Raw genomic sequence first — 13,924 nt, 5'->3', positions numbered from 1 at the left:
GTTTTTTTAGGTTTGCTCACTTAAAAGAAATGGTCTATAATTTTTATCATAGGTGTATTTTAAATGATAGAGACATAAACACGAAAAAAATGCTATAAATTTGCAGTTCGGTGGGTAAAATAAGTATTTTAATCCGCAAACAAAACATGACTTGGTCCTTGGTGGAGAAACCCTTGTTGGCAAGCACAGAGGTAAGATGTTTCTTGTAGATGGTGACCTCTTAGGAAGGATTTTGGATTTCTAAATCCTTAAGGTTTCTTGGCAACTTGTTTTCAGCTCCCTCCAAAAAAATTTCAATAGGATTAAGGTCTGGCGACTAACTTAGGCCAATCCATGACCTTAATGGGTTTCTTCTTGAACCACTCCTTTGTTCTTTTGGTGGTATGTTTTGGGCCATTATCATGCTGGAAGACCCATCCACAACCTATCTTCAGTGTTTTGACTGAGGGAAGAAGCTACTTATCAAAGATTTTACAATACATGGCCCTGTCTATTGACCCCCCTCAATACGGCAAAGTTGGCCTGTACCTTTAGCAGAGAAACTGCCCCAAAGTATCATGCTTCCACCTTCGTGCTTGACTGTAGGGATGATGTTAAGGTCATAGTCGGCTTTTTTTTCTTCCAAACACAGCAAGTTAATGCCGAAGAGATCAATTTTGTTCTCATTTGACCACAGCACTTTCTCCCAATCCTTCTCTGAATCATTTAGGTGTTCACTGGCATGACTGTTGATGTACCCTATTGAGGAAGGGGTCTCTTTGTGTTTGGAGGAAGCAAAATGCTGACTATGACCCTAAGAACACCTTCCCTACAGTCAAGCATGGAGGTAAAAACTTTATGCTTTTATAGAAGAACTGTTCCGCTTCGAGGGGCCAATTGGTGGGGCCATTTATTGTAAAATCTTGGATGAAAACCACCTTCTCTCAGCCAGAACACTGAAGATGGGTCATGAAGAGGTCAGCATGACAATGACCCAAAACATACCGCCAAGGCAACAAAGGAGTGGCTCAAGAAGCACGTTAAGGTCATGAGGGGCCTAGTCCATATCCAGACGTTAATCCTATAGAAAAGTTATGGCAGGAGCTGAAAATTCGATTTGCCAAGCGACAGCCAAGAAACCTGAAGGATTTAGACAAGATAAGTAAAGAGTGGACCAAAATCCTTCCTGAGATGTGTGCAGACCTGGTAACCAACTACAAGAAACACCTTGCCTCTGTGCTTGCCAACAAGGGTTTCTCCAACAAGTACCGTGTCAAGTTTTGCTCAGGGATCAAATACTTTACTTGCTGAACTGCAACTCCATTTATAATATTTGTATCGTGTGTGTTTTTCTGATATTTTTGGTTGATATTCTGGCATTTAAATACACCTATGATAGACCCTTCATTTTATTTTATTTATTTTTTAACCTGGGCAAACTTAGAAAATCAGCAGGGGATCAAATGAATTTCCCCATTGTATACTGCCGTTATCCATATAAAAATGTAATCCCTGATGATTAGCAAAAGAAGTTGATATTAAAGTTAAAATATACTCTGAATTGGTTTTAAAGCCTTTTGATATTGATTTGTTTGCATCATGTATCAGTACATGCCATGCATGTAGAGGTATAACTGACTTTATGCATGTATTCTATATAGGCAAGATATTAAAAAGGGAGAGAAAAACACAATTGTGACTTCATACAACAGAAACTTCACTGGAAGGAATGATGCCAACCCTGAGACTCATGCCTTTGTTACATCCCCTGAGGTATTTGTTACTTTGCCACTTGTTAGACTTTTATTATAAAGTGTAAAATGTGGCAGTTGCAATTTCTGCCTTGGCCAAAGTAAATGGACATTTAGAGTCTGATGAATGGTGAGGTGTGTCATGTAAGAATCTACCTAAACCTGCTTGGAATATTACCTCCAAGTGGTTAAATATGAAATTAATATTTATATCTATACATATCTATTTCAATCAGTTCTAACATTATGACTCCCCATCTAATATTGAGTAGGTACTCTTTTTTTTATTTTTATTTTTTTTATTTATTTATTTTTTCTGCCAAAAAACCACGGCTGATCTAGGTACGGACTCCACTAGACCTGAAAGTATACTGTTAAATCTGGCACAAGCTGTCAGTAGCAGACTCCTTTAAGTCATGTAAGTTGCTAGGTGCAGCTTCCATGGATCAGGCTTATTTTATTTTTAGCACATCCCAGAGATGGATTGAAGAATTTGGAGGCCAAGTCAGCACCTCAGACACCACCTTCAATTGCTCTTTGGTCCAGTTCTTATGCTCAAATGCCCATTTGTATGTGCTTTGGCTGTGGACACTGCTCAGCATGAGCACCCTTACTGGTCTTCAACAAACTGATGCTAAGTGTATTCTGACTCGGTTTGTATCAGAACCAGCACAAACTTAATTTAAGCTAGAGTAACTTTTCTATTGGATTGGACTACACAGGACAGCCCTTACTCCCTGCATGCATCAGTGAATGATTAAAATACTTGCATAGCGCACGATGCGAACTGAATCGCCTCTAGGCACTGGTGAGCCTTGGCTGCTTTCCTTCCCTGGACCATTTTTGCTATGTCTAACCACTGCTGATTGGGGAACATCCCACAAGAGCTGCCGTTTTTGACGATGCTCTGACTGTCATTCATCTAGCCATTACAATTTGGCCCTTGCCAGTTGCCCAAGTCTACTCTTGATCCTTTTTTTTTTTTAATGGTGCTATTATTCATGCCTTCTGCAAGTATACCCCAACAGTTTTACGTCTGTCCTTTAATGGACTAGGTAAAATTTTTTTACAGCGCATCCAAAAATCAATATGTAGTCTCCACAGTGTTGGTCATTTTTCTTTGATTTCGCCACCCTACCTGCCCTACATTTAATACTGAACCAATTTTGCTAGCGTTACTGATAAGGGGCACTCCACAGATGCTGGGCCTATCCATGTCCTTTAAGAGGAATGCACATTACCCATAGTGGTATTAAAGCAGATTTTTTTTTTTTGTTTTTTTCCCCCTTGATTTACAACCAGACATGGCAAAACACCAGGGCTTAACTTGTTTGCTGATATCGGAAACCGTTCGTACAATACCACATGGATATCTCCTCCTGTAAAAAGTGTACCAAGTGAAAGCTGCTTATGCCAGTTTGTTCACCTTTATTCCATTTAAGCCAGCTGTGACATTTGTTCATACCTATACATTTTTTTGTATTTACAGATAGTCACAGCTTTGTCGATTGCTGGAACCTTAAAGTTTGACCCAGAAAAAGACTATCTTACTGGTGCTGATGGAAAGAAGTTTAAGCTGGAGGCACCAGATGCAGATGAGCTGCCAAAATCCGTGAGTATTCATCACTAAGGGCTTTTTAACTCCAGATACTTTGGCAGCCATTTCCTGCGCAGCCCAAATGCCTAGACAAGGCAAAATGCCTGATTTTTCTATGATTAACACAATGGTGTAGTTGTGGTGTGCACTGGAAAAGGTACTGCTTGCTGTGGTGAATATAAACTGTATTCAAATGTTATGCGTGACCTTATAGTTTTTTTGAAGGACCACGCTATGCACATTATTTCCTTCCTTTTTTCCTTTATCTACTTAAGGACCGAGCCTCTTTCTGAGATTTGTTTACAAGTTAAATAGTTGTGTTTTTTTTTTGCTAGAAAATTACTTGGAACCCCCAATATTACTTTTATTTTTTTTCTAACGCCCTAGAAAATGGTGGTTGTTGCAATACTGTCACCGTATTTACGCAGTGGTCTTACAAGCGCACTTTTTTTGGGAGGGGGGAATACACTTTTAAATTTAAAAAAGTTAAGTCGGTCCAATATTTTTATCTTTTTTTTAATATTGTGAAAGGTAATGTTACACCGAGAAAATTGATAACTAACATGTCACGCTTCAAAATTGCACCGCTCGTGGAATGGTGACAAACTTTTACCCTTAATCTCTATAGGCAACGTTTAAAAAAAATTATACAGTTTGCATGTTTTGAGTTAGAGGAGGACTAGGGCTAGAATTATTGCTCACTCTACCAATCACGGCGATAAGTCACGTGTGGTTTAAACAAAAAAAAATATATATATATATATATATATATATATATATATATATATATATATATATATATATATATATATATATATATATATATATATTTATATATATATATTTATATATATATATTTATATATATATATATATTTTTTTTTTTTTTTTTTTCTTCTGTAAACATCCATTGTAATAGAAAAACATGACAGGACCTCTTAAAGCGGGATTCCACCCTAAAGTGGAACCTCCGCTGATCGCATCCCTCCCCCCCCCCTCCGGTGTCACAATTGACACCTTTCAGGGGGGAGGGGGATGGAGATACCTGTCAAAGACTTCCGGGCATAGACTACCGTGGGAGTCTACGCCATTTCCTGCCCTGCTGCGCTGTCTGCTGGGACACACACGGGTCCCAGTGACAGCGCAGAGATTTCCTATTCCCTCACCTAGAATGGTGGCGGCAGCAGCCGAGTGATCGATCGGCCTAGGCTGCCGGCATCGCTGGAACCCAGGACAGGTGAGTGTCCATTTATTAAGTCAGCAGCTGTAGTATTTATAGCTGCTGGCTTTTAATATTTTTTTTTTTTGTTGGTGGAATCCCTCTTTAAGTATGAGATCTGTGGTCAAAAATACTTGATTTCATTTACACTAAAATGCAATAAAAAAGCCCTTTAAGTGCTATGGCGGAAGTGACTTTTTGATGCTTCCGCCCTGGAATGGTATGGAGACTGGTGGGGGCCATCTTCCCCTCACTCGTCTCCATGCCTAGCAGGATGAAGGATCCGATCGCTGCTGACAATGGCTCCCGTAAGCAGAACGTGGCAGGAGGGGGGCCCTCTCCCGCCGCCGAGAAGTGATCTTGCGGTGAATCCGCCACAGAGACCACTATTATCGGAAACTGGACTGCTCACTGATGGGGGATACCGGAGTTATGGCAGCTAGCAAAGTTAGGATGTATATTGGCGTGCGGAGGTCCACAAGTGGTTGTATAACTTTGGGTTTCTTATGCCAACTGTGCCTAATCACCTTACCCTGTTCTCAACTAAGTTGCGATTAACCTAGCAGCATAGTATTATGCTGTAGTTCTTGGTGTTTGGAAAGTGTGTGTTATAAAAAAAGTGATACATTTTTTTATTTTTTTTTTATTTTATTTTTTTTAACAAACATGCAGTGGTTTTGCCCTGATCTTCCTCTTGGGTCCCTCGCAGGTGCTCCTGGCCCATCCCTCCTGCCCCCACAGCAAGCAGTCTGTATGTCCATTCAGACACTAAGCCACGGCTTGGCTCTACCCCCTCTCTCCTCATTGGCTCACTGACTTTGATAGCAGCAGGAGCAAATGGTGCCTGCTGTGTTTCTAAGCCAACCAGGGGGCCGAGTCTCCAGGCAGCAGAGTCTTGTGCTCATTGCTGGATCAAGTTGAGGCTCAGGGAAGTAGATTTTTTTTTTTTTTTTTTTTCATGCATGGAATGCATGAAATATGAACCACTTTAATGCAGAGAATTCATTTAGGTAAAACTTCAGCCTTTTGCAGCCACTTTAAGATTCCGCGTATTCAAAGATGCCCTCCGTACACCTCTGTTGTAAAGTATTGGTGGTTTGCAAAGTTGTGGAAACCCATTGGCATGACCAAGTCAGACCATTCTCTTCAACAGCCTATTAACAATGTAGGTTTACCCACAGAATTTTCGCTCACTGGATTTCTTTTAAAGCGGAACTCTCCAACCTTTTGATCACAATTAATGTTCTTTAACAAAACATACTTTCCACATAATTATAATGCAAAATTAGTGTGTGCTGTAAATTGCCACCAGCTGAGTTAAGTGAGATGTGCATAGTACACATCTGAACTCCGTAAATGGCGCATCCCTTAACTCAACACAGGCATGTGGTTGAGTTCCTGCACTTATTCTCTGAGGGGGGGGGGGGGCGGCATCTTTTAGTCCTAAAGATGCAACTGGCCCTTTGACTGCGACCATAATGCTCATGTGGCCCACAATGTAATAGTGTTTGACACACCCGCTATACATGTTTCTTGCTGTGAACTGCTTCTTGAAGATTCAAAGATGGAGGCATAGTTTTTAATAGATCTTAGAAGACCTAATAAACATTAATTACAATAGCCACAAAAACAAACATCAGTAAATCCCAGGCTGAGCCAGAGGGCTTACCCACTCGAATGTCTGGATCCCACGCAGAAATCAAGTGGAAGCCGGTCAAGTTCCCTCCCCAGGGACAGACATGGGAGCAGGCCAGTGCAGGTGGCAAAACATAAGATTAATGTCTGCACACAAATGTATTGAGAATCGTGAAATAGCGATGATAATGTAGCCACAGGCCGTTACACCAAAGTGAGAAGTGAATCTTTGAGGAAAAGGGGGGAGGAGGAAAAGTGGTGTCTATGGGTTTTTATTTAGCATGTAAATAGCATGGTGTTGGGTACCCCAGACGGGGGGGAGAACTCCAGCCCAGTGCACCCTTGCTATCCAGTCACGGCCATGGGTGATGACATCGGATCCAATTTTTTTTTTTTTTTACACTGCTGGGAACCTGCTGACTCTCCACCCCATCCACTCATAAATCTGGGGTTTGGGTGCCTTGGACAATACCCAACTAGTCTGTGCTCAGTCAGTGTAAAGTGGTTTTAAAGGATAATTTCCTTTTCTGGGTTTCCTGCTGATGGACTTTGCTCCTCTTCTTCTGTGTCAAGCGCTTGCTATGGGGCCAGATGTGTGGGCTCATTCCTGAGCCAGTCTGTCCATAACACACACCACATGGCTTGCCCCCCCAATCTTTACACACAGGATTTGATTGACAGCAGCAGCAGCCAGTGGCTCCCGCTACCTCAGCAAAGCCTGTAAGGGGACAGAGTGGAGTGAACCACTACAGACAAGGAGTTCTCACTAAATCCTGCTCTGTGCCGTGCCCAAGTATTATGGATGAGGTGGCAAAAGGGCTACTGGGACATTTTTAACCTAGCAGGGAATGCATTAAAGGAGGTATCCCAGGCAGAAGTTTTTTCATCTTCATGCATTAAAATGGCCTTCTGTGTGTAACAGCACCCCCTAATACTTGAGCCTCAGCTGTCCAGGACTCTCCCCCTGATTGCCTGAGACACAGCAGCGGTGCCATTGTTTCCCATGACTGTCGTTTAACCATTCAGGAGTGAGAGGGCAGGGCCAAGCTGCAGTTCCTGTCTGAATGGACATGATGTGCTGTAGCTCAGGTGCCCCCATAGAAAGTTGCTTGCTGTGGGGGCATCCAAAAAAAGGGAGGGGCCAGGTGCAGTGAAGAGGCACCAGGGAAGGAGGATCTGGGCTCTTCTGTGCAATACCACTGCAACAGAGCAGGTACAAGTAAAACATAAGTTTGTGTCGTTTTTTTGTGTTGTAAAGTTGTGTTAAACACCAAAAAAAATTGCTTCAAGGTTAGAAATATCTTGTCTTTAGAACCACTTTAACCACTTTCAGACCGGACCATTTTGCTGGCTTAAGACCAGACCACTTTTTGCGATTTGGCACTGTCACTTTAACTGACAATTTCGCAGTCGTGCGACGTGGCTCCCGAACAAAATTGACATGATTTTTATTTTTTTGTCAAATAGAGCTTTCTTTTGTTGTTGTTTGATCACCCATGCGGCTTTTATTTTTTGTGCTATAAACAAAAATAGAGCGACAATTTTGAAAACTCATTTTTTTTTTTTTTTTTTTTTTTTTTTTTACTTTTTGTTCTAATCCCTGCTGCATATTTTGAAAGGGTCAGGGACTTTTAAAACATGAAACGGTGCTTCTTTGGTTTGATATAATTCAATGGAGAAGCTGCAGAAAAGCATGTAATGCGGTTTTGAAGCAATTTGCGTTTTTTTAATCTGCCCAAAAAAATGCAAATTGCAGTAAAATCACGTGCGCAGAAATCAAAAACACACAGCAAAAAGCACTGCAGAAACGGATCAAAAGAAAACTGCATAGGTATGTACCGAGCCTTATGCTGGACACACGGATAAATTTTCAGGTGAGAATATTCAGACGAAAAGTCTTTGTACATTCGCTGAATGAAAGAATTTTGTTAGAAATTTTCACTTGTTTTTAACATTCTGTTTTTAAAATGTCATTTCTGAACGAAAACCCCATACATTGCCTGAAAATTCCTTTGACCTAAGAAGTTTTTCTAAATTTTTCCATCACTGTGGTTGAAAATGAACGTCAATTTGACCCACTTTTTATTTATTTTTTATTTTTAAAGGTTATTAATCGAAACAATCGGCCAACTAGTCGATTATGAAAATAATCATTAGTTGCAGCCCAAATGAACACTGATCTCTGCTCCAATCACATGGAGCAGAGATCAGCATCACTTGTTGCTAGGCAGAACTGGGAGATACTGTTTACAACGGCATCTACCCATGAGACTAACAGCGATCGAGTCTGCGGGACCCGCGACCGGACTCACAGGGGGTCCCGACCGGCCGCACGCAATGACAGGCAGAATATAGAAATGGACGTACCTGTACGCCAATATGCCTGCCCATGCCATTCTGCCGACTTACATCGGTGTGCGCTGGTGGGGAACTAGTTAAACAGCTCAGGGGTGACAATATGGCTCCTTCAAAAGAATCTGTTGCACTATTATGGCATTGTGTGCTTTTTAGAAAGATGCATTTTTATATGAATAACTTTGTTACTCCCTCAGAACTTTGACCCCGGTCAGGACACTTACCAGTACCCACCAAAGGACGGATGTGCTGAACAGGTTGATGTGAGTCCAACCAGCCAGCGCCTGCAGCTTTTGGAGCCCTTTGATAAGTGGAATGGAAAGGACTTAGAAAATATGCAGATCCTCATAAAGGTAATGCAGAATAACAGTAGTTTTTGTTTGAAAGCAAAAGGTGTTAGGATCACATTTTAACATTTTTACACCCACAGGATCACATGTAACTTTTTTGCCTTTTCTCCTATGCTTTATGTGAATGTAAAGAGGGGTAGGCTTTCACACACTGCACCCATGCCTCTATGGGTGACCATTTTTCTATGCTTCTATAAACCAAGTGATGCTGCTCTCCTACATAACCAAAATGTGATACTGTTCAACAATGTTACTGTCTCTATAAATCATCCAAAGAAAGTCCATATCAAAAATAAGATTGTGACAAAAATCCGTTCAATGTCCTTCGAAGTGAACCCTAAACTCCATCAAAATGTGAACCTGCTGTAAAGTTCCCAAATAAAGTATTCAAGTGGCCATCACTCTGTTCTGCAAATATCTTCATGCAATAGTGACCCTTCACCAGATGTCTTTCTCACCATAGGGGCTCTTTAGTAATTATAAGCATTGTAAGCAATATTGGACACCTTTTTGTCGTGTTTGGGGTTTTTCTTTTTTGTTTTTTCCTTGGTTTCACTTCCTCTCAGCCAAGTCACCATAAAAGAAAACAATACATGGTGCTTATCCTTAAAAACAACCGGTCTTCAAATACATCTCAAAGCACTCACATTTACATAATGCTGTAAGTGCACCAGACTATTAATGGCATGAAACCATAGCCATGTAGCTTAGGATAATAATCCCAGTTCTTAGAGTACCTCTTGCTTTTTGTGCCTTGCACCATTGCTTCAAGGCTTACTACTAAGGCACCCAAACCACCCCCAGGCACTGGGAACTCCAGACAGGCCTCCACATTGTCATCCCTTCCAGAGATACCTGACATGGCAAGCCAGGGTCTTTAGAAGCAATTGGTGGTGCAACTGCTTCTCACACTTCAGCCGCTGTAAACGTGACTGAAGATGCATTATCCTCTGCCCTGCAGGGCTTGGAAGGAAGATTTGCGGCTTTAACTGCATCCTCCATTTAAAAGGGATAAGCATGCTAGAACCCTCTCCCACTCCAGACCCCTTACCAGGGGAACAGTGGGGACAGGATGAGGTATTGCCCTCAAACGATCGGGAAAAACAGATTACTACTCTGCGGAGGAAACTGACGTTTCAGCTTCACAATCTGAGTTACAAATCCTTACGGACATGGTTCACTCCACTTTCATGCTACCCCTAACAGTGAGCTAAAAGTCTGGTTTCTTCTTGGGGTTCCTTGAAATCTTCACAACCAGTGCATGCGTTTACAGTCCACGCATTGCTAGAAAAGCTTATTTATACCGAATGGGATCATCCGGATAAGCATTTTCTCCCTCCAAAGAGATTCTCAGTTCTTTATCCTATGGAGAAAAAAATTCACCGAAATGCAAAGTTCCAGCATTGGATGCTTCGATTTCCAGTGTGAATAAAAGTTTAACTTGTCCAGTGGACAATGAACAAATGCTTAAGGATTCAACAGATAAAAAGTTGGAATTCCTGTTAAAATCATTTTTAGCAGGTACTTTACTCAGCCTGCAATTGCAGCTATAGGCATCTGTCAATCCTTAAAGGCCTCTGTGAACTGGTCTTTTAACGAGCTCCCTGCACAACAGGCCAGTGAGTTGGCTGATTTACCAAACGCATTTTGTTTTGCCATGAATGCTATAAAGGATTCTATTCACCAGGCGTCTCGCCTTGCCCTTGAGCTAGTACACATGTGTAGGACCCTTTGGCTAAAGGGTTGGTCTGCCAAAGCACCCTGCAAAAATCTACTGTCTAGATTCCCATTTCATGGGGAGCGATGATTTGGATAAATACATCCAATTTCCAGTGGAGAAAGTACTCTTGCCAGTCAAAAGAAAGTATAAGCGTCCTTCATTTAAACGGACTTTCTCTCCTGCACCAAGCACATCTGCCTCTAGGCAGTGGCGACGGCTTCCACCGTCAGATTCCAAAGGAAAATCACAGGGTCAGGCCCAGGCTCAAAGAAAGGCCTGGAGCTGCAAGACTACAAAGCAGAATACTAAGACCTCTTCATGAAGAGATGTCTACCCTCCCCGAGGTGGGGGGGAGTAGACTTCTGCATTTTGCAGAAGTCTGGCAGAGGGACAAATGGTCTCTCTCCCCACAGTGACTCTAGGATACAAACTAGAGTTTTTCCAGAGTTTCCACCATATCACTTTCTGAGATCAAACGTTCCCAAGGATCCAGGGGAAAAAGGCAATCCCTGTTTCAAGCATTAGACTGACTCGAGGGGTAATCATACAGATCCCCCCACAGAAGAACAAGGTTCAGGTTTCTATTCAAACCCTAATGTAGATGTCAGGTCCAGTCTGGATCTAAAAAATCGAAATTGGTTCCTAAAAATTCACTCATTTCAAATGGAGTTGATCAGGTCAGTGGTCTCCATCGTACAAGGTGGAGAACTTCTGGCGTCCATCAGGGACGCATATCTGCATGTCCCTATATTTCCTGCTCACCAAAGGTTTCCATTAGAAGTGGAACAGGGGTTTGTGGCCTTACCCTTTGGGCTAGAAACAGCATCAAGAGTATTCACAAAAATACTGGCCCCACCTCTAGCCAGGTTGAGGGCACATGGCATAACAGCGTTGGTGTACCTAGACTATCTATTGTTAATAGACCAGCCAGTGTCTCTCTTAAAGCAAAGCGTACGCATTACAACCAGTTACCTGGAAAGTCTCGTTTGTATCCTCAACCTAGAGAAGGCTTCCTTAAAACCAGTAAGAAGGCTGGGATTACTTAGGCCTGATTATAGATACAGCCCAGAAAAGGGGTGTTCTTGCCTCCAGCAAAGATCAGCTTCATAAAAGAGCTAGTACGGATGGTCAGGTCAAAAGCAAATCCTTCACTTCGCCTTTACATGAGGTTGTTGGGAAAGATGGTAGCTTCATTCGAAGCAGTCCCCTATGCCCAGTTCCATTCAAGACTGTTGCAAAACAGATTCCTCTCTGCTTGGAACAAGACGATCCAAGCTTTGGACTTGCCAATGCGGCTGTCCTCAAGAGTGTCTCAAAGCCTCAGTTGGTGTTTATGAAGCCAGAATTTGCTAAAGGGGAAATCTTTCAGACCAATCTGGAAAGTAGTAACGACAGATGCCAGCTTCTCAGGCTGTGGAGTGGTACTAGAGGATATGACTGTCTAGGGACAGTGGTCAAAACTGAAAAGAGCCCTGTCCAACATCCTAGAGACTTGGGCAGTGTATCTGCCTCTGAAAAGGTTAAAGAATTGTCCAGGATTCAATCAGACAATGCCACAGCTGTGGCCTATAGCCATCACCAAGGGGGCTCCAAGAGTCGCTCAGCTCAGAGGTGAACCATATCCTAACTTGGGCAGAAAGGAATGTCCCATGCCTATCGGCAGTTTTCATTCCGGGAGTAGAAAATTGGCAGACGGACTAAGTTGCCAGCAGTTATTCCCAGGGGAATGGTCTCTTCACCCCGAAGTGTTTCGGGCTGTTTGCCAAAGATGGGGGACTCCGGACATCTTCTAGCATCCAGATTCAACATTAAGTTGGTCAACTTTGTGTCCAGAACAAGGGATCCACTCGCATACAGAACAGATGCGCTGGTAACTCCGTGGGATCAGTTTTCACTGATCTACACTTTCCCTCTGATTCAGTTGCTGCCTCGACGACTTTTCAGGATCAAGCTGGATAGAGCCAGTCATTCTGGTAGCACCAGCATGGCCCAGACGGTCATGGTATGCAGAGACCATAAAGATGGCAGTGGAGGGTCTTGGGTCTGGCCTTAGTGACAGGCCAATCTCAGGGGCCTATATTACAGCCTACTTTACAAACGCTAAATTTAATGGCTTATCTATTGAAACCCACATTCTGAAGAAGCGTGGGCTTTCCAGGTCAGTTATGTCAACTTTAATCAATGCAAGGAAACCAGTTTCCAGAGCTATATATTAGTTTGGAAAGCTTAAGTTACCTGGTGTGAATCCAAGGGTTGGCACCCTCAGATCTATTATAGGCAGAATCCTTGCCTTTCTACAATTGGGCGTAGAGATGACGTTGGCCTTGAGTACTATTAAGGGCCACCTCTCAGCCTTATAGTTTTTTTATTTCAAAGACCGCTTGCTATGCATTCTTTAGTCCGGGGTTTTATGCAAGAGGTGATGCGGATTAATCCGCCAGTTAAATTACCTTTTTTAACCCCTTGGGGCTTGCATTTAGTTTTGTCAGTGTTGCAAAAACCGCCATCTGAACCATTACAGCATGTTTCCTTAGTCCTGACTAGGAAGCCGATATTTTTGGTTGCTATACAGTACAGAGTACAGAGTGGTATGCCCTCGTCCAGGCCTTTTGCCAAAAGTGGTTTCTGGCTTTCATCTTAATGAAGATATTGTCCTGCCATCGTTTTTCCCAAAACCATGTTCCCGGGAAGAAAAATCACTATTGTCTTGATGTAGTGAGAGCAGTGAAAATCTTTTTAAAGAAAACTGCTCAGATTCGTAAGACTGATGTCTTGTTTGTTCTGCCAGAAGGTCTTAAAGAGGAAGTAAACCCTGAGGAGTTTACTTCCTCTTTCATTCCCTGCAAAGGCAAAGCATAATGGACTACTATGCATCGCATAGTAGCCCATTATGTGTCACTTACCTGACACAGGAGCCAGCGAAGTTGCCGCTGTCCCCTGTAGTCCGCCGCATCCATCTTGTTGGTGGGGTCTCGCAGCTCCGCCGCTGTCATTCGGCGAAGCCGCGATGACGTCACTCCCGCGCATGCGCACGGGAGCCTACACGCGCGGCAGCTCCGTCGCTGAGAATGCCGCGCTCAGTGCGCCTGCGCGCCGCTGTCTATGGTGCATGCGCCGTAGACAGCGGTGCCTGTTTTCGGGCAAATATCTCCTAAACCATATAGGTTTAGGAGATATTGCTTGGACCTACAGGTAAGCCTTAATCTAGGCTTACCTGTAGGTCAAAGTGGTTTGTAAGGGTTTACAACCACTTTAAGGACGGGCAGCATCAAAATCCACTGTTAAGTGGATTCAGCAAGTTATAATTCAAACTTATGA

General features: G+C 42.7%; 1 protein-coding gene across 1 annotated transcript in view; it reads left to right on the top strand.

The window, feature by feature from the left end:
• Nucleotides 1–13,924, top strand: part of ACO2 (aconitase 2) — a 61,231-nt gene that overhangs the window by 34,191 nt on the left and 13,116 nt on the right. The window contains exons 11-13 of the mRNA XM_077452288.1: nt 1,641–1,752; nt 3,220–3,342; nt 8,734–8,889. Of these exons, the coding sequence (XP_077308414.1) occupies nt 1,641–1,752; nt 3,220–3,342; nt 8,734–8,889 (391 nt within the window). The remainder of the gene's footprint in view (nt 1–1,640; nt 1,753–3,219; nt 3,343–8,733; nt 8,890–13,924) is intronic.

Source organism: Lithobates pipiens, unplaced genomic scaffold (assembly GCF_037356315.1).
Source record: "Lithobates pipiens isolate NorthernLeopardFrog02 unplaced genomic scaffold, aLitPip1_a1.2 Scaffold_23, whole genome shotgun sequence".
Classification (NCBI taxonomy): Eukaryota; Metazoa; Chordata; class Amphibia; order Anura; family Ranidae; genus Lithobates; species Lithobates pipiens.
This window is presented reverse-complemented; position numbering and strand designations above follow the sequence as displayed.